The sequence below is a fragment of the Melospiza melodia genome, chromosome 27, assembly GCF_035770615.1.
Source record: "Melospiza melodia melodia isolate bMelMel2 chromosome 27, bMelMel2.pri, whole genome shotgun sequence".
Lineage (NCBI taxonomy): Eukaryota > Metazoa > Chordata > Aves > Passeriformes > Passerellidae > Melospiza > Melospiza melodia.
The window spans coordinates 5815768-5842736 of NC_086220.1; the positions used below are offsets into that span (position 1 = coordinate 5815768).

The 26969-nt window shown below is 49.5% G+C and overlaps 1 protein-coding gene across 4 annotated transcripts in view; it reads left to right on the plus strand.

Moving 5' to 3' along the window:
* Positions 1-26969, plus strand: part of SCMH1 (Scm polycomb group protein homolog 1) — a 66206-nt gene that overhangs the window by 10301 nt on the left and 28936 nt on the right. For 3 of the 4 annotated variants that reach the window (XM_063177579.1, XM_063177581.1, XM_063177582.1), the window contains exons 2-8: positions 5337-5443; positions 9096-9180; positions 11711-11779; positions 16679-16749; positions 18796-19030; positions 21432-21520; positions 22024-22267. In XM_063177579.1, the coding sequence (XP_063033649.1) occupies positions 9156-9180; positions 11711-11779; positions 16679-16749; positions 18796-19030; positions 21432-21520; positions 22024-22267 (733 nt within the window). In that variant the 5' untranslated portion in view covers positions 5337-5443; positions 9096-9155. The remainder of the gene's footprint in view (positions 1-5336; positions 5444-9095; positions 9181-11710; positions 11780-16678; positions 16750-18795; positions 19031-21431; positions 21521-22023; positions 22268-26969) is intronic. The other variant, XM_063177580.1, reaches the window with a different exon arrangement.

A 26969-nucleotide genomic window follows, 5' to 3' on the forward strand; every position in this document is an offset into this window, starting at 1 on the left:
GTGGAGGTACAGTCAGAAATATTTCTGCTTAACACCCAGAAACAGAGATCTGCAGCTTTTCTCAAAACTCCAGAAGAGTCATGGAGAGTGTTGGTGGCATCTTTCACACTGGGATGTGGGACATGGGCATTGCTCAGCTCAGAGGGAGAACCTCAAAGTGACTTCAGCAGTAGGACCAGTCATGAAGGATTTGCTGAAATAATTCTGAAGCACAGTGAAGCTTCCTCACCCCCAGCTGTTACCACAGGGGATTTGTGTGATTAGATAAGGTCTGTGCCACATCAGCACGAGTTCAAGGTGGGCCTGTCCAGTGGGGGAGGCAGCCCAGGCCTTGGCTCCAAGCCTTGGACATGGTCCTGTCTGGGGAGGAGCAGCACAGGATGCTGTGAATGCTGTGAATCCCTGCCCATGTCCATGGGGTTGGAACAGGAAGATCTTCGAGCTCCCTTCTGACCCAAACCACTCCATGACTCCCTGTTCCCTGCATTAGGTTTTGCACTGGTTTCTTTCTATTAGAGTGGGTGGGAAACCAATACCACTCTTAAAAGCAGCTCTGATTTTTCAGCAGTGTGTGGACTTCTCAGAGCAGTCGAGCTCTGTGGGGAAGATGAAACAGGAAAGCCTTATCAATATGATTGTCTGGCAAAAGATTTTGAGAATATGGAAACTCTAAGCGAGATTGAAATGAAAGCAAGCTTTGAGTTCCCTCAGTTACTGAACAACTGGAAAACAATGGCAGGGCCAGCTGAAGGTGATCCCCTTTGGATCAAACAATCCCCTCTGCTTGCAGACAGGCCCAAGGCTCAGAGCAGACCCTGCCAGCTTGGCAGAAGGGCCCAAAGAGGAGTTTTTAGGGTTTAAAATGTAACCCAGTGTGGGAATGTAATGATTCTTATAGGCTGTATGGAAATGCTGTAGGATTTGGATCTTGTACTAGATTGGTTAAGTGAGAATGAGAATATTCTAATTCTCAGAATTAGAATATTATAACACAGAAGAAGATTTATGATATTGTAACAGGAACCTCGTGCTCTTACCCTTTTGCTCTCTTTACCCCTCTCACCCTCTCACCCTCTCTCCCCCTCTCTTCTCTCAGCCTGCTCTGAGCTGTGGCTGGCAGCTCCCAGCAGGGCCCTGCACCCAGGCCCTGTGCAATAAACCCCGAATTCCAAGACCAGAAGAAGATTTATTGTATTGTAACGGGAACCTCACTCTCTGATCCTCTCTTTTACTTTCTCATTCTCTCTTTCCCACTCTCTTTATCTCTCTCTCCCTCTTTGGGGCCTGCTCTGAGCTGTGGCTGGCAGCTCCCAGCAGGGCCCTGCACCCAGGCCCTTTGCAATAACCCACAAGTTCCCAGCCCTGGCTGCAGAGATCTCTGCTCTCTGTCCATCCCCACCGTGCTACCCCCATCTCTCCTACAGATCCGCATCTTTCCAAGGAGGATTTTTCCAAGCAGGGCTGGAGTGCTCACCCCCCTCACTACAGAAATGGCAGCCACAGAGCTGTAACCCCCAGCTCATCAGTAAACATGTCTGTGCTGAGAAAATTCATCCTGTTAAGGGGCTTCCTTTAGCAGACTCAAGTCAGATTATCTTATTTGTCTTTTATTTGAAGCCCTTTCATCTCTCCATTTCTCTCAGCCTGGTATCCTGTTCCTGGAGTGTGCCAAATATGTTGTCTTTATTGCAGCCTCTTCAGTCTTTGTGGAGAGCTAGGTCTGCTCACAGTGATACATGTCAGAATGTTTTTGGTTTGATCCAAGGCCCATGCTAGTTTTGTTTGGTTTATTTTAGTTTTGTTTTTTGGTTTGGTTTTTTTTTTGTGTGTGTGTGGGTTGGTTTTTTGGGTTTATTTTTGCATAGGAAGGAAATTTTTATTGAAATCTTGCAAGGTTTTATTTAATTTCCTCCACAGCTATGAGCAGTGGTAGGTGTTGTAGCTTTGCTCACAGTAGTGGTTCCTCTCCCTGGTTTTTGTACTCACCCTGAGGGTGATCTCTTGAGTCTGACTCAGCAGTGTCTGGTGGTCCAGCTGCCATTTCCTGGGGGACTGACCTATTTCCTCTCCCCACCAACCTGAAGGTGTTCAAAAGGAAATCATAAAATCAATATTTTCATTGTAGAAACATGGTCTATCCAAGTTTTTCACGTGTTTTTGTCTTTTAAAATATGTAATCCCATGAGACTTGGCTCAGGGGCTGAGGAAGTGTTTTCCTTGTGATCACATCTTCGAGACACCTCAGTGTGTTAACACAAGAATGTGTTTGTGAGGAGCCTGTCATGAAGTCTGGAGTTCATCAGTCCACTTCTTACATGATGGAAGGATAAAATTAATTCCAGAGAATGAGAGAGGTTGGAAATAACAAAAAATCCTTCTGGTAGAAAGAGGAGTAATGGTTTACAGCCATCAGGTATTTCAGATCACACAAGGGGATCAGTGCTGCAGATGGAAATACAGCATTCGTTGTACAGTGTTACTTAGAAATAGTCGCTGGTGTGAATGTAAGGGCTCCCCTGATCTCATGAGGGGATATGCTTCCAGAGGTGCTGTATGTTCATCAGCCTTTGTTTGGAGCTGCCAAAAATGTGACTTTGCACAGACTAGGAGAAATAAAACTCCAGTCTTGCTCAGGAGGATGGGAACGGGGAGGTGGAAGGAACTCAAATCCTTGTTTAAGATAAATTCTGACTCACCTTTTCAGACTTGGAAGCTGATCACTCCTGAGAGTTTGCTCCAGGTTCCACATAAGCATTCATTTGGCATTTTGGTTAGGACTCCTTGTCTGGCTCCAAGAAGGCTGGAGCTCAGTCCTGGGAGCTGGTCTTTGGCTTCTGCCCAGGAAAGGGGTCAGTAAATTGGCTCATCAAAGCATGCCTTGACAGCAAAAACTGGGGTTTAGACCAGCAAAAGTTCTGGTGTCCACAGGTCAGGCAGAAATCAGAGGAGCCAAGTCTGGTGTGAAAACTAAAAGGGGAGTCAGATCGTGCACTGACATTCCTCTGATTTCTCAGGTAGGCTGGAAGTGCTTTTCTTTCTGCACCATAGATATTTAAAATGGCAAAAAAGGTGTTAAATGAGCAAGCAGGCTGAGTTTGGAAAAGGTTCTTCCCCTAGAGGGTCATGGAGCACTGAACAGGGTTCCAGGGAATGGTCATGGTTCCAAGGATGCCAAAGCTCAGTCTGGAAAATGCTCTCAGGGACGGAGTGGGATTGTTGGGGTATCCTGTGTGGGATCAGGAGTTGGAATTGATGCTCCTTATGGATCCCTCCCAGCTCAGGATATTCTGTAATTCCCATTATCTGCTCATCATGTGCCTGATTTTCTGCGCTGGATGTGCCTGTATCACACAGGGGCTTCCAGAATGGAGCTGAAACGTTCCAGCAGGGAGGCTGGAATGGCAGCACTGCCATCACCCGTGACAGGCAGGAGCTTACAGGGCTGCCCTCACATTTCCTGAGGGAATTTGTAAGGGACAGCTCTTTACTGCTGCAAACATTGATGGGGTTTGATGGAAACATCACTGTGGAGAAAACCTCAGCTGAAGCAGAGGTTACCTGGGAGGGATTTTTAGTGGCTGCAGTGATCGTGGTGCTCCAGCCCTGTGCTTTTGTGGGGAACAAATCAATGACTGCAGGCACTTTGCATCATGAGAAACTGTCAGGATTCTCTTGTGGCAGCCCCATGGGATTTCCAAGGAGCGTCATTCTCACAGTCCTCTGTCAATATGCAGAGTTTCCCTTTTATTTCCCCTGAATCCTAATATGTGGGTATGTATCTGACCTAATAAAACCATTTTCCAGCCTCACTGCTGGTGGTTTTCTTCCTCTTGTCTCTGAAAGCCTCTGGCCTGCTGGCAGTGCCATTGTCCAGGGAGGTTTGAAGCTTGGCACTCTGTCAGCAAACCTTCAGGTTCCCTTTCAGTCAAACATGGGAGTGCTGAGATCCCACTTGGACTCCATCCCAAGGTTCACCATAATCATCCTTGTATAATAGGAAGTCCAAACAACCCCAGGAAATAATTCAGATGTGACTGGTGCCTTGAGTGGAACAAAGAAGTGCCTGGAAGAGACATTAAGAGCCTCAGCTCTAACTCCTTTGATAATTATGCACTCTGAAGGAGCAGAGGCTTTGGAGATAAAGGGATTACATGCATCTCATGAGGTCTGGAAAGATGGGACAGCATCTTCCATCCACATTTTCTCATTTTTGTTTTACTGATATTGCAGTTGCCACATTTTGTGGAAGAATATTGCAGAGTAGGCTCCTCTGTAACCCTGCAGTTGCCTTCCAATCTGGCACAGGTAAATTGAATCTGACTGCCCTTAGGGATGAGCTTTTGGAAGAGCCTGTTGGCAAGAGCAGTGGGGGGAGAACTTAATTAGATTAAGATGCATTTCCACAGTGTTGCTGAAGGCTGTGCAGTGCTGGAGGAGCTGGGGATGCCCTGGGCTGCTCTTCCAGCCCTGCCTGCCTGCCTGAGAAAAAGGAAAGTGCGTCAGAGGTGTGAATCTCAGTGTAACTCACCAGGCAGTGAACAAACCATGTCCTAAGCTGTGTCCTGCCCCTGGCTGTGAGTGGGGCCAGCAGCCTGGCAGCAGGGTAAGGCTCAGCTTTTCCTTGCCCCAGCACAGCAGCTGAGGCAGTGATGTGGTGGGCAGGGTTTGGCTGGGCACCAGCCTTCATTCAGCTCTTGGGGCCTGGGTGCTGATGGCCCAGGGGTCTCATACTTTGATACTCCTACAAATGCTGCTTTGCTTTTCAATGTCTGTCATTTCTAAGGTTACGCATTTACTTCTCTCGATAACTTCCTCCACAAGGAAGTTGCATGTCTGTTAATTTCCAATGAACTGTTCCTTCTCCCTGGTATATACTTGGGAGTTTTTTACTTTTGTAGGTTTGCTCTGCTGCACTGGGAAGGGATAATTTGGAGTCCCCAGTTCTCTCTCTTCATGCTACTCATTATTTTATATGCCTCTCCTGTGGTCTCTCTCCTTTTCATTACTAATCAGGTCTAGTCTTTTCAATCCTCCTTTGTGCGATAGTTTCATTTTACAAAAGCTGAACTAGTTTCTATCAGCTCAGTTGATGTGATCTTACTCATATCAAAGGTGTTTAACAGCCGCAGTGCCGTGTACTCACTGCAAGCTCAACTTAAATTGTGTCAAGTTCTGTGCTGCTTTGTGAGTGCAAGTGGGAATGTTTGTTACAGCTGTCTTTAAATTTAAATTTGGATGTTTTAAATGAATTAAATATGAACATGAATAATGCAGCTGGTAACTTAGCCTTTCTGCAATTAAATGCAAACTTTTTCATTTTGTCTCTGTGCTTTCAGGTTTTGCTATGCCGCAGTGTTTGTACTGACTCTGCTGTCTTGTAGGAGTGATGGGGAACTAGAGCCCATGACAGTTCAGTGGAGCCCTTGGCACTTTTGATATCTTGGTGAGTGAAAGTTGTTTGAAATTCTGGGAGAGGAACTTCATCTGCTACTAAAGGCAGCAAATTAGTTGGTCTTTTTTACGTTTTTAAGGTAGCATCCTGCTGAAGTGAATTTGCACATTGATCTGTCCTTTCAGATTATAAATTCTGGAAACCAGCACTCTGTAATGCTGTAGTTCATCCTTGGGAGATTATCTTGATCTCCACAAGCAGGAGAAACAGAGCTTTTGAAAACAAGGGGAGTTTGAACTCTGGTGTGCAGCTCTGTGCAAGTGTCAGGCTCTGGAGATGGAGCATTGCAGCGTGTGCTGGGCTCTGGAAATCTCAAAGGCTTTATTTGATGCAACAGTAAGATTGTGTCCTCTGTGCCATGGATCCAGCCAGCAGGTCCTCATCAGGGGCATGTTTGTGCCTGAGGTGATCTGGAAGATCTGTCTCTGTGGGTAGCCTGGTTTTCCTCCTTGTCTGTACCTTCTGCTATTTATTACCTTCACATTTTTTCAATCTTCAGTCCCTGAATGGAGTAAAGGTCACATCCATTGGTACCATGGTTCTCCTGTCCACAGGTGCCTGTGGGCTTGTCTGTTCTGCCTTTGACTTTCTTCTCTCTACACTGAATTCTCCTCATTGGGGCATTTCAGCCTTGTCAAAACTTGTAGAGTGATTCCCCTTGCCATGCAGTGAGATAAAGTCCCTGGGTGTTTCAGGCTGGAAGGAGCTTTCAGAGGTTGTCTGGTCCAATGCTGCATGCAGAGATGGGCTGACTTTGAAGTCAGAGTCAGGTACAAGGTGAGATCAGGCTGGCAGGGGAAGGAGCTGCTGATGTTTGGAGTATCTCCAAGGGTGGAGATTTTACAGCTCCACTGGGCAGCTATAAATTACAGTCAGTGGAAATGATCAATTCCCAAGCCCTGTGTTAGTAAAGCCCAGGGGCAGCTCCTGTCTGTGTTCCCTGTGACAAGGGAGTGGCTGGAGCTGTGTCAGGGCAGGGTCAGGCTGGATGTAAGGAAAAGGTTCTTTCCCCAGGAAATGGTCATGACCCTCAGCCTGCCAGAACTCCAGGAGCATTTGGACAACACTGTCACACACCCCAGGGTGGCACTGCTGGGGCTTCTGTGACAGGCCAGGAGCTGGATTTGGTGATCCTTGTGGATCCCTCCCAGCTGTGATTGTACAGGGTCTGTCTCCATGGCTGAAGAAGGGCATCCCTGCAACCTAGGGCAGGAGCTGTCCCTGTCCCTGTCCCTGTCCCTGGGATGCAGAGAGGCTGGTGGCTCCTGGCTGTGTAGGTCCAGCTGCCCCTGGAGTTTGCATCATGGAGTTTGGCTCTACCTCTTCTCTAGGCATTACGTGGCTCTGAGCACTCCAATTATTTTGCTCTTTTTTTTCCCCCTTGAGTTATGATTTTGCAGGATTAACCCACATGTTGCTGTGCTGTGATGTGAGATATAGGAGGGATTTGGGTGGTGCAGAGCTGTGTCAGAGGCTCATGGAGGCTGGCAGGAGTCAGGCTGGGGCTGTCACATTTGGGCAGTTTGTTGGAAGCAGATTTTAGAGTGCAGTGTCCTTGAGCTGACACTCATGTGGCTCTCAGCAAAGTGGGATCCCCATGCAGCTTAGGTTTTCTCCTTTGGGGAAGAGTCACCATTTGTTTATTTATTTATTTAAATTGGACATTTACAACATCTGATTCTCTTCCATGACACGACATCTTGCTGAGAGCCTGCTGCAGTGTTGGCTGAGGGATACCAGCAGTCAGCTCTGTGCTTTATCACAGAATTATAGAATCATTAAGGTTGGAAGATACCTCAAGACTGAGCACCACCATGTCCACTACACCAGAGCTCTAGTGCCACATCCAGACACTTCTTCAGCAACCACCACCTCCCTGGGCAGCCTGTTCCCATGCTTTACACCCCTTTCTGTGAAGAAATTCTTCCTGATGTGCAACCTGAACCTCTCCTGGCACATCTTGAGGCTGTTTCCTCTTGAACTATCCCTTGTTCCCTTGAAGACCCTCACCTGCCTGCCCCTCCTGTCAGGGAGTTGTGGAGGGTGACACATTAGGGTTGTTATTAACCTCATTAGGGTTATTGGGCCATAACCTTTCACAAACCCTGTCTGAGCAGCTCAAACACAGTCACAATGTTTTTTCTTCCAATACTTCTGAAAGGAACAGGTCACACATGCCTGCCAGCAGGGTTCTGAGGTGCTCAGGCTGAAGCAGCTTTTCAGAAGCCCTCAGAGGGGCACAGAAACTCCTGAGATTTATGTGTGTGGGTACTTGAGAAAGCAGAGGGGCAGAGCCAGAGATGGAGAGTGCTTGTCTGCTGCCTCTATACATAAACACCTTTCAGCCTGGGTTTTTATGTCTAGGGCACTTTTCCTGCCAGGACTGCTAGCCTTTAATAAAAATGACTGAAGAAAATTATGAAAAGAAGCCTTAAAAGTTGTAAATAACCTTTCACATGTAGGTTACCTTTTGCTATTGAAAGGGAAACCAACCTTACTCCTTTCACAAGTGTGTACAGACACACACACTATTTAGGAGAGAGGCAATAAGTGACTACTGTGCACCTTTTGATTTGGATTAATAAACAACCAGTATTTAATATTCTTTCAGTATTTTTCTTCTCAGAGTATTGCTCAGTGTTGCATGTAAAGAGGCTGTAGTTTGTAGAGCTGTTACAGAAAATTAAACTCTATTTCTCTTACATGTAGAAAAAGCCTGGTTTTCAAAACCCCAAACTCTTGCCAAGTTGGATCTGTAAATAACCTTTAAGCAGCCACTCAGTGCTGCGTCCTGAGACAGCTTCCTCCTTCTCCTGACTGCCCCACTGTGAACAAAATGGAATTATATTGATACAATTAATCTTTCATTAGTTAGTGGAGTGTCAAAACATGCTATTCGTGGCTTTCCCAAGGGCTGGTTTGTGGCTCAGCCATTCATTTGGGTGTTTTGTGGCAGGGCTTGGCAGGGCTGTGTGGTTGTGGCAGCCCTGCCCTGTGAGAGTGCTTGTGCTGGAGCACTGGATCCCTGTACACATCTCCCAGGAGCTCTGATTTTTCAGGAATATTTCTTTATAACAAGAGTGCAAATGCCTTTGATTTTTGGGCAAAGTCCAGCCAGTTTTTCTCCAACCAGGAGAACAAAAATTGCAGCAGATCTTGGACACTCGTGGCAGTACTAACAGCAAAAGTATTTCCTGGGTCATTGTCCAATTTCTCATCCTTATTCCCCAGAACTGCTGTGAGCAATTTGAATTGTAAGTGGCAAGCTGGGGATTGCTGTGCTGCTTTGCCAGAGTTAATGTTATGTTTCCATGTGTTTTCTTTCATAAATTCCAGCTCTGCCTCCCTTTGTTAGTGAGTGGGAGCAGCCCCTCCTTCCACACACACGCCCTGGGCCCGCTGTAGGGTTAGCACAGAGACAGCCATGTGTTCCTTGTGCTTATTCATGCTGCTCCTGCTGCCATGAATTTGGTGTTGTCCACAAATTGGAGAAAGTTTGAGGGGGTGAAATGAGTTTTGTGTGTTCTGTGCTACCCCAGGTGACAGAATGTGTTTTTCCCCCTACTGTGTGATGAGTTAATGCTGCAGATAACTGTGTGCTCCAGAATGGGGGATTTTCTCATCTTTATTTCTTTTGTCCTAGACATCTTCAGTCCTGTAAGAGCAGCCCAGTCCCAGGATAAGGACAGCAGCAGGTGGTAGAATGCGGAAACCAGGCCCTCAGAAAGGTGAGCAGTGATTTGGCACAGCCAAGGGCCCTGCAGTGAGCTGGCATGGCCTCAGTGCCTCAGTGGGGTGGGAGCTGAGGGGATGTGGCTGGAAGCCCAAAACTGAGTTGTGTTTCTCAATCCATGTGCAGAGAGCAGTTCATCAATCCCCTCTGTGACAGGAAGAGAAGAGTCTTTTTAGGGGCATCCCTGCAGCTCATGGAGGGTGCCCTGCAGAACCCAGGGCACCATCTGGCAGAGCTCCCAGCATGAGGCAAACTGCCTGAGCTGGCACAGCCTCCCCCTCTAATGAGGCATGAAACCAGAAACCAGCCTGCCTTGTGGAGAGGAAATCTGTCAGGAGGTTCCCCTGCCACCCAGTCCCTTGGCCCCTCACACAGCACGTGCTTCCTGGGTCCTGCATCCCCAACAAAAAGGGTGAAGCCAAGCAGGCTGAGCTGCTCTGGCTTCTTGTGCTGAACAGAAATATTGATTTCCTTTAGTGCTGTGCCATGCATGTGCGTCTGACTGGAGTGATCTCATCAGGGAGGAGGGGGGAAGGGAGAAGGGAGAGGATGGAGCATCCTCCACAGCTCTTTGTTCACATCTGCTCCACACTCCCAAGGTTTATTGCAGGAGATTTCTATGCTCGATTTCTCTGCTCCCTTTATTTTATTTTTTTTTTAATGTCTCCTTTGCTTCTGTCGTGGTTCATCTTACAGCGGCATTATCCTCTTCCTAACACTGCTTGTCCTTTAATGAAGTGAAAATAAATGAAGGAAAGCAGGGAATGGGGAGACCCTGCTGTGAGGCAGCTGGAGGGCTTGGCAATAAAGGAGCCTGGTTGATTAGTCAGCAGCATGGCCCAGGCCAGGCTGGCTGGGTTCAGCCTCACTCACAGCTTGTTCTCTGTGCTCCTGGAGCCTGCAGCCAGCCTGCCTCTGTGACCTGGGCTCACAATGCCAGCCTGTGGGCTGCAGAGGCAGCACCTGCACTGTGCACATGTGGGTTTCTGTCCTACTTACCTGCTTTTTTAATAATGCATTGAACTTGCTCTGTTTCTTTATTTGTCGGCGGAAATTCTTGTTTCGCTCTCTTTTCTGCTGCTTTTGTACCCTGCTTAATGAGGATTTTTGCATGTTAAAGGTTAAGAACAAAATGTACCTTCACCTGCAGAGTGTGGTGAGAAGCTCCTTTGAGTGCATGGATGCTGTTAGAGCTGTCCTGCAGCACTGAGGGGAGCCTTACCCACCCAGGGGACTCTTTTGCTTCTGCCTTAAATACTTTATGTCCTTTATTCTTGCTTTCTTAGGGACATGGCACAATGCTGTGCCTCGTGGTAATGCATTTATTAGGAAGGGTGTCCTTCAATCCTTTTCATTCATTTATGTCTCTCCAAGGAGGCTCTTTGTCTGGCCCATGTCTAGGGAATGAATCTGTGGCCACACTCCATATGTCCCTCGTGTTCATTTAAGGGATGCTGATCTGGCATCCCTCTGTTGGGCTGGAGGCTGTTGGAGGCAGGGTGGGCATCCCCCACTTCTTGCTCTATCACTTTCCAGAGCCATAAAACCTACATGCTGTCCTGTCCATTGTGCTGAAAAGAAGAGAAGATTGTAAAAATAATTGTCCCAAAGCAATTCCAGACACATCAAGACACCCCAGGCCACTTTAGAGGCAGCTCTTAGCCTGCCTCTTCCAGCTACTGCTCAGATTTCAAACCTTTTCCTTTCACAAGGAACTGTTCTTCATGGGGGCAAGGCACATTTCACAGGCACTACCAAGCTGCTGTCTACAATAACCCTAAAAATGAACTGTAAAATAAAGGAGCTGGAGTGCAGCAGCAATCCCAGGGTGCCAACCTGGCAGCAGCAGGTTGAGGAGCTGGCTCAGGGTGAGCTCTGCCATGGCACAGGGCTGGAGGCCAGGATGAGCATTCCCCACTTTTTGCTCTATCACTTTCCAGAACTGTCTTGAGAACTTCAACTTTTTTGGGCCTCTGAGACCCAAAGTTGTCATGTGCAAAAACAGTTCATGTGAGCTGCTCTGCAGAGCTGGTGCTGCTTTGCTGTGCTCTCCTCTGAGCTGCAAGGGACACAAGGAAACTGCTGTTGTGTGTGGAGAGGGCACTTGTGCAGATTTTCAGAGAGGTCACCACAAAGGGCTGACGTTGCTTGTGTGGAATAACCTGGAGTTGATACACAAGGAGCCATTCTGCACCAAAGATCCACATGAGCCATTTTTAGTGGCTGTTATGTTTGTTCCTCTCAGGCCCTTCTTCTCACAGCTAAAATGATGGGGTTTGCTGTTCTTTATTGCTCGTCACTAAAGGAGAACAGTGGCTGGTGGGAACTGAACAGGGACTGAGGTGCAGATGTGAATCCCTCCTGTCAGGTACCTGTGGAGAGGAAGGGAGCACACCCAGAGATGGAAGCAAATTATCCACATCACTGGGGTCAGGATAGAGAGGTCACTGCTCCCCACAGACAGTGCAGAAGGGTGCATTGCCTGCCTCCTTTCCCTGACACAAATGCTCTGTTTCTTGTCTCAGCCATAGACTGGAAAGATGGTAAAAAGCACAAGTGCAGCCGCCCGTCAGAGTCTCCCTCCCAGTACCAAGGTAAGAGAGCTCCCTTCTTCCTCCCTGCTTCTTTTAGCCTTCCCTTCTGCCTTTTGTGATTTCTGAAGGGTTTTTTTGACAAGTGCATGGTGCAGCAGTGAATATTGGTGATCACCTGTAAGAAACTCTGAGCAGCTCATCACTGCCCAAAGTGTGGGCACATCCTTACAGGGTTTGGGCCTGGAGAAGGGAAAGGTCTGAGGAGACCATGGAGCCCCTTCCAGTGCCTCAGGGGGCTCCAGGAGAGCTGAAGAGGGACTTTGGACAAGTGTCTGAAGTGACAGGACAATGGGAACAGCATCATACTGTCAGAGAGCAGGGTTAGATGGGATATTGAGAATAAATTTTTGTTAAATTCTTCTATTTATTATTGAGAATAAATTCTTGTTAGGGTTAGATGGGATATTGAGAATAAATTTGTGTTAAATTCTTCTATTTATTATTGAGAATAAATTCTTGTTAGGGTTAGATGGGATATTGAGAATAAATTTTAGTTAAATTCTTCTATTTATTATTGAGAATAAATTCTTGTTAGGGTTAGATGGGATATTTAGAACAAATTCTTGTTAGATTTTGTCAGGGTTAGATGGGATATTACGAATAAATTCTTGTTACCCTGCTGGGCAGGCCCTGGCACAGGGTGCCCAGAGAAGCTGTGGCTGTCCCATCCCTAGAAGTGTCCAAGGCCAGGTTGGACAGGGTTTGGAACAACCTGGGACAGTGGAAGGTGTCCCTGCCCATGGCAGGTGGAAAGGAATGGGCTTTAATGTCCCTTCCAAACCATTCTGTGATTCTGCACAGTGAGAGGGTAAAACTGCAGCATCTAGCACCCTGTAATCCAGGCTGGAAGGATTTCGGGTCAAAGCTGCATTGGGACACCTCTGAGGAGAGCAGGACAGAGCAGACAGCACCCTGGTGTTTCAGAGCTGATAGTTTTGACTCACAGATTGTCACATTTTACTGGGCAGGACAGAGCAATGGGGTCATGTTACCAGTGCAGCTGGATTGATGGCTGAGCAAAGGGCCTGGGATGGGGCAGGATTGTGTTGCAGGAGCCTCCTCAACCCAGGTCTCATAAGCTCTCAGAGGCCTATAACACATTCAAGATAGCTCAGCTACCTTTGGAGCCATAAAAATCAGCAGGATGGCTTCTGTTGCAGTGTTGGAAACAAAAAGTTTTAATAAAAGGCAAAATAACAAACAGAGAAAAACTGAGCTAGGTGCAGGAGGTCCTTGCTCCTGGTAACACACCTTACAAAAGTGATTATTTTCTTTGTTCACTTCTTTTTCTAGTAAATTGCCCAGGTGGGACTTTTTGGCTCCTTAAGTTTGAGGTGAAGTCCCCCAGGCCTATGAGGTGGATTTTTCACCTAAAGGAGGAGAGAAACTTGTGGGCTTCTTTCCTTTTTGAGGGGACAGAGGAGAGTTTTGTCACTCTGTCATCAAAAGGCACACTCCTGTAGGGTGGGACAGCCTGTGGGAGAGCTGACCCCTCAGAGCCATGCTCAGACATCAGGGACAGCCACTGTCACTGTCACTGGGATCTGCCAGCCCAGAGCATGCTCTGCTCATTTTCAAACTGTGCTGCTGCTTTCATGTGCTGCCTTGGTGCTCCTGAGCAGCCACACATATGGGCTGCAGACTTTAATGGGATGCCTTGATCTGGCTAGGGCACGTTCTCCTTCACAGATGTGACCTGAAACACACATGTATTGTTTCAGTTGGATTGATGACCCCTCGGGAGCCAAAATGCTAATGGAGCCCAAAGCAGACTTCAGTTAAAGATATAAACACAAACTCCATCTTCATTTAAATTCTGGGCAAAGGATCAATGTTAAGTGCAACATAAAGAAAATCAAAACATGAGGGTGCAGAGCTGCATTGTTCACAGCTACTGCAGTTCGACCCCTTGGGTTTGTGGAGTGTTTTGTTTGGAGTAAATATTTTTGGAGGTTAAGACATCAGAGCCCAAATGTGACTCTCTGCCTGGAAGTAATATCTGCCTTTGGCATGAGCACAGGACAGGGAGCTTTCCCAAGGCAAGCACAAGTGACAGACAGTCACCCCAGTGGCATTTCCACAGCCAAGGCACAGGGAATCACACAGGTTCCCAATCCTTGCCTTTGGTTTGGCTCACAGATGGAATTGCAAAGAGGATGTTTCTCATTTAAGGGTCTTTCTCTCGTTTCTTCCTGTGAAGAAGATCCAGTGTGCTGGAGAGAAGCAGGGAGGGACCTGGGACAAGGGTCTGAAGTGCAGGGTTTCTTCTCATACTAAGGGTGTTGTGGCAGCTTCCAAGTGCAGTTTGCAGTTTTACCTTGGTCTGAGGGTAATCTTGAAGAAGATGTGCAGGTTCTATCTGTGCTTGCCCTGTCACCTGTGTGTAAGGGGATGGTAGTGACACTGCTGTATCAGCTCTGTCTCTTCTTAGAAGTCTTTCTGCTGCTCCTGCTTTTCTTTGCAAAATAAATCACCAGAACCATTAGTGATAGGAATGAGAGAATCACAGAATATCCTGGGCTGGAAGGGACCCACAGGATCACCCAGTCCCACCCCAAACCCTGCCCAGACCCCCCAACAGCCCCACCCTGGCCATCCCTGGAACGCTGCCCAAATTTCTCCCCCATCCTTCATCTCCCCCATCCCTCACTCTCACACAATCATGGAATGTGCTGAGCTGGAAGGGACCCACAGGGATGATCAATCCCAAAGCCAAACCCTGCCCAGAGCCCCCAGCAAGCCCAGCCTGGGCATCCCTGGAGCTCTGGCAGCCTCGGGGCCGTGCCCATTGCCTGGGCAGCCTGGGCAGTGCCAGCACCCTCTGGGGGAAGAGCCTTGCCCTGAGCTCCAGCCTGAGCTGCCCTGGCCCAGCCCCAGCCGTTCCCTCAGGTCCTGGAGAAGCTGCAGTTCTAGTGCTGTGTGTGTCTCCATGCAGTGGTTCAATCCCAGCAGGCTTTAGAATTAATCTCAAATAAGTTCCATGTCCAAACACTATTTTTAGAGGCCTGCAGCTGTGTCAGAAATTCTCTGCTCCCACTGGGGTTGTGCAGCATGGATCTGGGCTGTGGGCTGAGCTGCTGCAGGGAGCAGGATGGCCTGGCTTGGTGTGGAGGGAGTGGAAAGTGGGAAGATTAAAACCATGACAACTTTTAATAGTGATGGATTGAAACCAGCTGAGGGGAGTTTGTTTGGTTTTTTTAAAATAAAATTATCAAGCACAGCTGATCCTGTTCAGGCTGCTGGCTCAGGGCCTGGGGCTCAGACTGGCACTGCTCACCCAGTACTGTCACCTGGGTGTCCTCTGTGCTCTGGGGACAAGAAGGGCCACCCCAGTCTGAGATGAGCCCAGATCAGCCACCAGAGTTAAGGAGTTAAGGCATTTCCAGGCCAGGAGTGCCCAGCTTTGCTTTGCCTGGGTGTTCACTGCACATTATTCATACAAAGAGTTTCATTGACAGAACCAAGTATAAAATCATATCTTCAATTAAAGCAAAAGAATTTTGATTTTGTGAGAGCATCTTTGCAGTAACTCACTGAATTTCTTCATTCACCCAGTGTGAGGCTGTGGCTGAAATGAAAATATGTGCCAGTGGATGGAGCTGAGTACTCTGTGGCATGGAGAGTGCTGTCAGTCTGCAAACAGCAATATTCAGCCAGTGTGGCAATGAAACTGTATTTTTTCTGTTCATTTTCCCCATTTTTAACAGTGTACTAGTCATCTGCATGGGAGGTGGTGAGAAAGCAGCATTCCTTGTATTTATTTGAAGCTTGTAGATTCTGAAGGCTCCTCTGTGCACAAGGCAGCACTGAAGCAATGTGTGCTGACCTTACTGCCTCTGTTTTCAGAGGTGTGGTGTGTGCTGCAGTAGCTAAAATGGCTCTTAATGTAGCTTTTGTTTTGAAAATAGACTGATTAAGAACTTGCCTGACTCGGGGAAGCAGTGGCTGACTTTAATTGTGCTGCCACCACTGCTCTTGAAATGCCTTGAAAACAGTGGTCTCCCGGGAGCTGTTGGGATGAATACAAGTGAATGTCATGCTGCAAGGTTCCTCTCCCAGCTGCTCAGTTTAAATGGCAAAAGTCATGATTTGCTCAGATCACAGGAGCTTTTAATTCCTCATTTAATAACAGGTTTCCCTGGGTGGCATATTGCTTTTACCCTTCCTGCTGTACATGAGGAAGGTGCAGGCAAGGATGAAATGCATTTCCCCTGGCAGCAACATGGGAAGGGGGCTTGAGGTTGGGTGTGAGGTGTTGAGCTCAGTAAATCCTTGTTTGGAGGATCCCTGCTCCCATCCTGTGGACTTCATGGCACTTAGGAAGTTAATTTTTGTGCTGTCCACTTATTGCTGGGGTTGGGCTGGACCAGGGGGACCATCCAGTCACCACAAAGCAGATTCCCGTTCTAAATCCATGATTTACAATCATGGCATCACAGAATGGCTTGGATTTGGAAATAACCTTCAAGATAATCTCATTCCAGCCCCCAAGCTGTGCTGCTCACAGCCCACAGTGACTGTTTGCAGTCCCCAGACTGAGTGATGTGTTTAATGAACGGTTTTGAAGGGACAGTTGTCTGGAGGACTCAGCAGATTCCCATCTGTGCTGGGTGGTTTCCATTAAGTTGCAGGTTGTTATCCTGGCTCTGTGCAGCCCCTTCTCAGCAGCACCGAGGCAGGAGGATGCCCAAGGCAGAGCTGTGCTTTGTTCTGCCTGTCACTTGCAGTTGTAAATCTTCTGTGCTCACAAACATCAGAGCTTCTTGGTGAAAACACGTGTCCTGTGAGCACCTCCTCTGTGAGAAGTGCAGAACTGCCAGCTCAGGAGTCTGGCCAGTTCTTTTGCTGAGAATTTTGCTCATCTGTTCCTATTTGAATCCTTTTGTTTTTACTTCTTAGGTCACTTCACGTGGGAGAAGTACCTGAAAGAGACATGTGCCATCCCAGCTCCTGCCCATTGCTTCAAGCAGGTAAGAGGGTGAAAACAAGAAAGGTCAAGGGCTGTGGTCTGCTGGGGGCCCTGGAATTCTGTGCCTGGGATAGACCCCTGGCTTGGAAAGGAAGCTACTTAAGGATATTGGAGAATTAACAGAAATCCAAGTGCTGAAGCAAGGATTAAAAAGATTCATTTAGAGCAGAACATTAGATTTTCCTCTCAAATGTGCATGTTGTGAGCATGAGTGTGCTACTAACTCTGCCAAGCCCTTGGAGAAAGTGTCCTGAGTAGGCTGGGATCCAGCTTTTGGTGGATCCTGCTCAATCAGGAGATTTTCAGCAGAATTCACCCAATTGTTGTGAATTGTTGAGAGAATAGCAGCCCCTGGGTAGCAGGTACAGGAGTCAATCAGTGTGGGACACCTGGGTCTGGGCAGGAGGGAGCATCAGTGTCTGTGTGGGACTGGGTTTGGCTGGGTGATCTTCCCAGGAGAGGGTTAATCCCCTACACTGGGCACTGGTGGGGCTGCACCTCAGATCCTGAGATCAGTTTTGGGTCCCTCACAACAGTTTTGGGCTGGAGCATGTGCAGAGAATGGAACAGAGCTGGGGAAGGGTCTGGAGCCCCAGGAGGGGCTGAGGGAGCTGGGAAGGGGCTCAGGCTGTAGAAAAGGAGGCTCAGGGGGAACCTTGTGGCTCTGCACAGCTCCTGACAAGAGGATGGAGCCAGGTGGGGTCAGGCTCTGCTCCCAGGGAACGAGAGACAGGATAAGAGGAAACAGCTTCAACTTGTGCCAGGGGAGGGTCAGGTTGTATATCAGGAAAATTTCTTCACTGAAAGGGTGATCAGGCCAAGGAAATGTCTGCCCAGGACACTGGTGGAGTCCCCATCCCTGGAAGTGTTCAAAAGACATGTAGTTGTGGTGTTTAGGGGTACTGGGTCAGTGGTGGGCTTGGCAGTACTGAAGTTGATGATGTTAGAGGTGTCTTGCAGCGTTAATGATTCTGTGATTCCAAGAGAACTGACTAGTTGCCTAGATGATGCAGGATGGGAGGATGGGGGTCTGTTACAGACCTGCCAGGACTGGCTGAGTTCTCAGTGGTGCCTCTGCTGTGCCTGGAGGGGCTGTCAGCCTTCAGCAGACCCCTTTGGGTGCTCCTGCTGCTGGAAGCTTTGTGCCTGAGCTGGTGCATGCATGTATTGGTAATCCTGGTCTGACTGGCCCTTGTTGCTGTTGGTTTGGAGGGTCCCCAGGGAGCCCCCTGAGCTGTGTGTACACTGGTAGAAGCAGGCAGGCAAGGAGATGTTTTGCAGAGATAATCAAAACTCCACAACTTTTGTGAAAGTTGTAAAGCTGGTATGTTTATTACAGCGCTGGACACACGTGGGAATCATTCCCCTAAAATGACATGTGTACTTCTGGGGACTTCAGGTCCCTTTTTATCCCCCTCTCAGATACATATGCACACAATTTCACAATAGATTCATACATATTCATTTTTATGAATTTCATGTGACATTTGCTGCTAGTTCTTCTTTATCAGAAGGACTTCTTAGGTCAGGCTGACCTGCTCTCACAGCAGTCTCTCTGTCTCTCTCTGTCACCCTCTGTCTCCCCCCCCCTTATCTCTGTCCTTCACTGAAGCAGTTTCTCTGAGCCTAGGCTTTGCAGTCAGGCTAAATAGCTATATTTTCTAATCAAAGACTCAACTCAAAAATGTACATTTCACCTATAACAAAATGGATTTCTACCCTGGAAAATTTCTATCCACGTGGCTTCTGAGGGTGCTGATTAGATGAGGGTTTATTGGGGGTCCCACCTCTGGAGCAGCATGGTTTGAGGGAGAAGGGGGAGAGAGGGAGAACCTAGGGAGAGAGAAGGGCCAAGAGAGATTCTGTGGCTTAACAGGGAGATTCAAAGTGGGTGCAGAATAATCCTTGGGCCAATGGAATTTACAGATCCATGATGCTTCAGGGGAGGATCACAGGCTTGGAACAAACCCTACATTTTCCAAGGGTGACACAGAGCAAACCATTGAACTAAAACATAACACCACAGCCTTTATTCCACTCTTTTCAGTCCTACACTCCACCTGCAAACGAGTTCAAGATCAGCATGAAGCTGGAGGCCCAGGACCCCCGGAACACCACGTCCACGTGCATCGCCACCGTGGTGGGGCTGACGGGCGCCCGCCTGCGCCTGCGCCTCGACGGCAGCGACAACAAGAACGACTTCTGGAGGCTGGTGGACTCTGCTGAGATCCAGCCCATTGGCAACTGTGAGAAGAATGGAGGCATGCTGCAGCCTCCTCTGGGTGAGCTGGAGTTCAGCTGTCCAACGAGGGTGGAGTTGATGGTGGGGAAAGTTGGGGTGTGGGATGTGGGAATGTTCCTCGCTCGGGGCTCAGCAAATGTGGTGGTGTTCACAGGGGCCCCAGGATGAGGGGGCATCCACAGCAGAACAGAAAGCCTCACCAGCTTCTGAGAATGAAAATTCATTATAAACTTCAAAATCCCGTCAGCCTGAAAATAGATTTCTACTCCCTTACCTTCTTCCCCGTTGCACTCTTTGTATCATGATCTATCCTACAATTTGCAACATGATATATGGCCTCAGACCCCTATATTTCAAAATTTTTCACCTACCTACTATTCTTCCTAATTGCCATACTCATCCTAATCATTGCCAGTAATCTATTTATCCTGTTCATTGGCTGAGAAGGAGTTGGAATCATGTCCTTCCTACTAATCAGCTGATGACATGGATGGGCAGAAGAGATGAGAATCTTGACTCCATGTTTCAGAAGGCTGATTTATTATTTATTATATATATTATGAAAAAGAAAATTATATATTAAAACTATACTAAAAGAATAGAAGAAAGGATTTCAGCAGAAGGCTAGCAAGGAATGAAAAGGAATGATACTAAAATCTTGTGACTGCTCACAGCCTCAGCACAGGTGGCTGTCACTGGTCATCTGAGCCCTTCCACCCCAAACCATTCAGTGATTGTGCTGCCCATCTCTTCCAAAGCCCTGTGGGCCGGTGGGTCCCTCCTGTGCCTGGTGTGGCCAGCAGAGGGCACGGGGTGCAGGTGGAGCAGCCCTGGCTGTGCTCGGGAACAGGTCCGGGAGTGCTGCCCCGTGTGCCCAGCTCTGCTCTGTTACTGCTTAACCTTGTGCCAGGGGAGAGGCCACGGTTAGCTGGGGTGTTAGGGAAAAATTCTTCCCTGTGAGCGTGGGGAGGCCCTGGCATAGTGGGATCAGGGAAGGTGTCCCTGCCCATAGCCAGGGAGTGGAACTGGATGATTTTGCACCCAGCATGAAGACTGAGCTAGTGCTGCAGGTGTCCTTCTGCTGCAGAGTTCAAGGGCCTAGAAAACTCTGTAAGGGTTTTCTCTTTCCTGTAGTATATTCCATGTGCACACATCTGCTGCTGCTCTTTCTTTACGCAGATAATTCCAGGACAGCAGCCAGGGAACAGCTGGGGCTGGGCCAGGGCAGCTCAGGCTGGAGCTCAGGGCAAGGCTCTTCCCCCAGAGGGTGCTGGCACTGCCCAGGCTGCCCAGGCAATGGGCACGGCCCCGAGGCTGCCAGAGCTCCAGGGATGCCCAGGCTGGGCTTGCTGGGGGCTCTGGGCAGGGTTTGGGGTTGGGATTGATCATCCCTGTGGGTCCCTTCCAGCTCAGCACATTCCATGATTGTGTGAGAGTGAGGGATGGGGGAGATGAAGGATGGGGGAGAAATTTGGGCAGCGCTGCAGGGATGGCCAGGGTGGGGTTGGTGGGGGGTGTGGGCAGGGTTTGGGGTGGGACTGGATGATCCTGTGGGTCCCTTCCAGCCCAGGATATTTTGTGATTCACATAAAATGTTTTCTTTGCCACTGTGGGAGCTGAGCTCTCCTATCCCCTGTGGTTGTGGCTACTTGGGTTGGTTTCCAAGCTGATCTGACAGAGCTCAGGGCTGGCACAGTGACCTGTGCTGAGCACTGCAACCTTGGCAAGGTTCTGCCATGTTCTTGGTCCGGGTGCAGAGCCAGGATTACCTTCAAAACTCCCCAAACACAGCTGAGCAGCAGAAATTGCCTGTACAGGAAGATGCATGTTTAGCAAAGATACTCTGTGATATCCAGAGCCTTCTGTTGGTTGTATAGTCAGTGCCACATACTTCAGAGCATGTGAAATTGCTTTTTTCTTCCCATAAGCCCTCTCTTGTTATTTCTCCACTTGTTTCACAGCAGGTGTCAAGCCAAAACCTGCCTTCCTTCCCTGTAATGTGTTCCAGCCAAATCACAGCCTCTATTTCTCCAGATTAGCCTGCCTGCAGCTCACACTAGAGGTGGAGGAGGCCACCCAGAAGCTGTGATTCCCTGTTGAGGCAGAAATTCCATAGCCTGAGTGTGCACTTGCTGATTCATGTCTCCCCTGCAGCAGGAGCTGGCAGCACTGATGCTGCACAAAGTGCTCAGTCTGGATGGTCAGTGGGATTGTTGTGATAAGTGAATATTGCAGTCAGACAGCTGTTTCCAGATGTTTCTTTTCAATAACACAAATGCTTTGCATTCAGAATAACTGGCTAAAGTCCCACCTGACTCCAGCATGGGAGGAGGGTGGTGTGGGATCACAGTTGTGTGAGTTGCCATCAGAGCAGGCATGTGCTGCCAGATCCATCAACCCCCAGAGTCTAACAGTGTCCATCTCCTCTTCCCTCCCCTCAGGCTTCCGCCTCAATGCCTCCTCCTGGCCCATGTTCCTTCTGAAGACTCTGAATGGAGCAGAGATGGCTCCTGTCCGGATTTTTCACAAGGTATTTCCCTGTTTGTGCAGATCCTTCTGGCAGAGCAGCACACTCAGGGCTGCTGTCTCATCACAGGTGTGCTGGTCCCATAGGAGGTGACACTGCACAGCTCAGGGCTGCTCTAGGACAGAGAGCTGTGTCCTCTGTGTCATGGCAGTGTTAGGATGTAGCCAGAGGTCTGCCAAGGAAGTGTCTGGGCTTCAGGGCTCAGGCTTGAGGCAGGAGCTGGTTTTTCACTGGGGTGCAGGTGCTGCTCAAAGTGGGGAATGCAGGGTGGGAGCATCAGCACCTCTGTGGAATGTCCCACTCCTGGGTTCAGTCCAGCAGTGAGTGGTGGACTTTGCTGCCTCTTGATCAAAGGGCAGTGGCTGTGTAGCCTATTGGGGTTCAAATCCAGCCCCCTAACTCCCTTCAGCTCCTTGTGGAGGTGAATTTGCTGGTGAGGGCACAGCCCTGGTGTGGGGAGGCACTGCCATATCCCCTTTGAGCACATGTTCCACTTCTTCTTGTAGGAACCACCATCTCCTTCCCAAAACTTCTTCAAGACAGGTATGAAGCTGGAGGCAGTGGACAGGAAGAACCCTCACTTCATCTGCCCGGCCACCATTGGGGAGGTGAGAGGTTCTGAGGTCCTGATAACATTTGATGGCTGGAGAGGTGCCTTCGATTACTGGTGCCGATATGATTCCCGGGACATCTTTCCCGTAGGCTGGTGTTCGCTGACTGGAGATAATCTGCAGCCCCCTGGGACAAAAGGTAAGGCCCACGTTGGTTTTTTAGCTGGCTTGGCTCCTCCACTCAGCTCTCAAAGAGCAGCAAAGCAGGCAGAGACTGGCAGCAAGGACACCTGGGTGCTCTGTGTGGTTTTTGTGCACGGTAAAGGTGATCAGAGCTATAGCACTGGCACCAGGGTGCTGAGGAGTGGCTGTCCATAAAGCTGGGCAGGATGGTGGCTCTGGGGAGGGATGGTGATGTATACAACATTGCTGAGGTCTGCTCCTCTCCAGGAATTCCCTCGAAGTGTTTCCTGCGCCTTTGAACCACATTTTGCTGTGCAGCTTTTCTCAGGGGGAATAATGAGAAGTGTGAAGCTGGAGGACTGCTCCTCTTTGTGCTTTGAGCAGTTTTCTTTGCTGTGAACGTGGACAAAGCAGGTGTGGAACAGGTTGTGCCTGCCTTGTTCCTGGGGCTATGATTGTTGAGTGGGAGCAGTGCTGGGGAACTTGCTGCCTTGCAAAGCCCTGAGCAATGGCTGGTTTGATTCTCAAGACCTGTCTCTCAAGCTCTCTCCCATCACAGTTGTGTTTGGGCTGGTTTGATTCTCAAGACCTGTCTCAATCTCTCTCACATCACAGTTGTGTTTGGGCTGGTTTGATTCTCAAGACCTGTCTCAAGCTCTCTCACATCACAGTTGTGTTTGGGCTGGTTTGATTCTCAAGACCTGTCTCAATCTCTCTCACATCACAGTTGTGTTTGGGCTGGTTTGATTCTCAAGACCTGTCTCAATCTCTCTCCCATCACAGTTGTGTTTGGGCTGGTTTGATTCTCAAGACCTGTCTCAATCTCTCTCCCATCACAGTTGTGTTTGGGCTGGTTTGATTCTCAAGACCTGTCTCAGTCTCTCTCACATCACAGTTGTGTTTGGGCTCAGGGGGCTGTCACTGTCCCCAAGCACATCCCTCTGGCTGTCAAGCCCTGCACATGGCTGGTCAATGGAATGAGGGCCAGGAGAACAGCCTGTTTGCCAGAGCTGAAGGATTGCTTAGGAAGGGCATTTCTCTGACAGGACTGTTCCTTTTGGAAGCCCTGGGTCAGCTCATGCTGCCCTGTCAGGCTGGTGCTGCCCTGTGTCCCTGGCATGGGCCAGGTCAGTGCTCAGGGCTGCAGGGCTGGTCTCATTGCACTGCCTGAGGTGATCTGTGTGCAAGCCAAGCTCTGAGCTCCCCTTGGCTGAGGAGGATTCCTCTTTATCTTGGATTTCTACATTTTGCCTTGCTGTTCCCAGCCTCTCCCTCTCTTCTTGCTGCTTGTTGTGTCCCGGCTGAGCACTGGGGCCCTCTCAGGCAGTGGCTGACTGCTCCAGTGGTGCCCTGGTGCTCTCACAGGCATCTCCAGGGTGTCTCTCAGTACTGCACGAGTGGCTCAAGACGTGTTTGTGTTTGGCGGGAGCTTTCCTGGCAATAATCAGGGGGTGGAAGGTTGCAGGAGAATGGTGGAAGCTTCCTCAGGAGAAGTGGGAACCTGTCTGACCCTCAGCCCCAGCACAGGCAGCTCTGTTCCTCCCCAGCCTCCTCCTCACTTCATCTGCCAGGGGCTGAAGCTGTGAGTGAGCAGGGCCCAGTCAATAATCCAGAACCAAGATCCCATTGTGCCACCCCTTGGCAGGTGGCTGGGATGGCTTCTCCCTTTCCCACTGGCTCCATGTGCAGTCACTCTGCACTTCCTGCTCGTGTACAAAACCAGTGACCCTCAAGAAGTCACATCTCCCCACTCACCCTCAGGCAAATTTCTCCTCTCTTTGTCCTTTTTTTGCAACTCCTGGGACAAGAGCAGGGGTTGGCAGGGGTTGCATGAGCCATGCACAAATGCCAGGGAGTTGAGATCAGCCTTGTCTTTGTGCATTTGCCTCTCCCTCTGTGACTGTCTGCTCCCTCTCCTGACCGAGAATTTCTGACTTGCACTTTTTGGGATTAAACCAAAGGAACGGAGTGCTGGGAGCTTTCTCTAATGAAATTCCTCCTGTGTTTCCTCAGCTCTGCTGTGGTGGAGGGTTGAGCACAGCCCTCCCAGGCCTGAGAGTGTTCTTGGCAGGGTGGGAGGATGCATCACCACAGAGGAATTGCCTTTTCCTTGAGCTCCAATAAACCTTCTCCATGTGCCAGCCTGCAGCACCATGTGGTGGAGTCAGGCAGTTTCCCTTTCCTGGTGGGAATTCCTCTTAAAGAGAACTGGAGAGACATGCAGGCAGTAGCTGCTGCTGTGGGAAACTGCTCTGTGCTCGTTTACTGGGCTGACTTTGGCCCTTGTGGAAGGTGGGGAATCCTGTGAAGAGTTAACTCCATGGAGAATGAGTAGCAAAAAGAGGCCTCGTGGAATGAGCTCATGTTCAAGGGAAGCACAACTTCAAAGAGGGCAGGCATGTTTATTTAATGCTGGTAACTCCAGTCAGCTCCAGTCTGGCTCTGCTGCTGGCTGCCAGCAGAGGTGGAGGAGTGCAGGGCTTCTCCCAGCCATGGTTCTTCTCCATCTCCCAAGGTCCTTCTCCATCTCCCATGGTCCTTCTCCATCTCCCATGGTCCTTCTCCATCTCCCAAGGTCCTTCTCCATCTCCAGGGCCTCCCAGTCCCAGCAGTGTTTGCTGAGCTGGAGCTGCTGGAGCTGGGGCCCAGCCACTCCATGGAGCTTTCATTAGGTGTGTTCAAGGAGGAAAGGAAGGTCAGACAGCAAGGAGGAGCAGGCTGCATGCCTGCTTGGTAATTGCAGTGCTGCCTGCTGCCTGTGCAGTGGCTGTGGGCTCCTGGGCATCTCCTGGTGCTCCTGTCTGCATGCTGCACACCTTGGAGCTGGGGGATCCAAATCAACACATCACACAGGGGAAATGGAGCTCTGGGAGTGCCTGTGGTGGATCCTTGTCCTCTCTCCATGGGCCAGGGATGGATGTTGGCTCTGCTGGGCTGCAGAGCAAGGCACAATGTGGGGGAGTTCATCCTGTGCACCCACAGCTTCTCCAGCTCAGCCTGGGGGGGCAGGTGCCAGTGGCTGTCCCAAAGGAGGGGAGTTCTGTGTGTGTGCAGCAAACTTCCCTCAGCACCCCACCCACACCTGGGGTGCTCCCAGGGATGTCCATTGGCCAGGAATCCCTACTCCACTCCTCCTATGTGGTGTATAGCACCTTACATGTCTTTTCATGCCTCTTATACGTGTACTTTTTTACCCTTAAATACACATCTGTACATACCTTTTAGGAGTATAAGGTGAAGTGGACTTTCTGTTCAGCTGAGTGCTGGCTGGGAGCTCTGCTCAGAGGGTTCAGAGTCAGAGAACATCCTGGGATGGAAGGGACCCACAAGGATCATCAAACCCAGCTCCTGGCCCAGTACAGGACAGCCACAATCAAAGCAGCCTGAAGGGACCTTGCCCACACACACATACAGACACCAGTGTCACCAGTATTTCATGTGGTACTGTGGAGGGCAGGGGAATGCTGTCACCTTGAACCCAGGGAAGCAGGGACATAGGTAAAGCCCTCACTGTCTGTATCTCAGAAGGTGCCTGTGCTACTCCTCCATCCTTCCTGATGCCAAGTTGCTCTGGATTCCTGATGGGTTTGCTACCCCCTGTTCCACCCTTCTGGATGCTCTGGGACACAGAGAGGGGTGACTGTGCTGTGGGAGAGGGGCAGTGCTGAAGGGGTTAAGGTTGGCAGGCAGAGCTGGAAGCTGCTCCAGCTCTGGAATTTGGAGCACTGGAATTGCTGCCTTGGCTGCAGCCCAGCTGGCAGAGAGCCCCAAGCCCAGGCAGGGCAGAGCTAACACAGAGCTCATCCTGTGCCAGTGTGCCAGGGCTGGTGGGAGCTGGGGGAGCCACTGGGGGCACTGCTCAGTGCCTGCACAGCTTTGTGTGTGCCCTCAGACCCTGCTCCCTCTGCTTGCAGAGCCAGCCCATGTGAGCAGTTTTAGGTGTTTACCATGGGGATGGGCTGAAGGGGAGCTCCATCCACCCTGGGCTCACAGCTCTGTGTTACCCTGAGACCAGAGCTGCCTGCTGTGACTCCAAGATGCTGATCCTGGACAGAAAGTTCATCAAGTTCTGCATTTCTCACCACCACTGCTGTCATGTGATTTGTTGTTTAACTGCTTTGTCTCCTCAAAGGAAGATGATGATCATCTGCTAGGTTTCCTGCCCAGGGGCAAAGGTAATGTGGATTTTATTATTTTATTTTGGACATTGCCTGGTTTCTCTTCCTTCTTCAGGGTGAGAACATAGTGGTGGGAAGAGGAGCCTCATCAGGAGTAGTTGGCAGGGTAAGAGCTCAGGTGAGCTCCTGTGCCTTCCTGCTTGGAGGAGATGGGAAAATATTAATTAATTCCTGTCTCTTCAGGACTGAGCTCACACATTAAGCTGGGTGACATTGCTTTGCACTGGCATGGCTGGTTTGGGGGTCCACACAGGTCGAGTTTATGCACCAACAGCAGGAGGAAGGAGGGTACACAGAGCACTTCAGGTGTTTATCCATGAGTGTAACACACAAACAGCCCTGGAGCCTGAGGGTGTTGCCTCTGAGGCTGCTCTTGGAAGGTCCCAAGAAAATCTCTTGAGTTATTTGGAGCACAGAGCCAAGGCTCTTAGCAGTGACCCTGGCTCAGCTTGGATGGTGTCCTGGAATACAGATGTGGGGTTTGGGGTAAGAGGCTCTGGGGTGCTGACAGTGCCTGTGGCTCAGCAAACAGCAGATGGG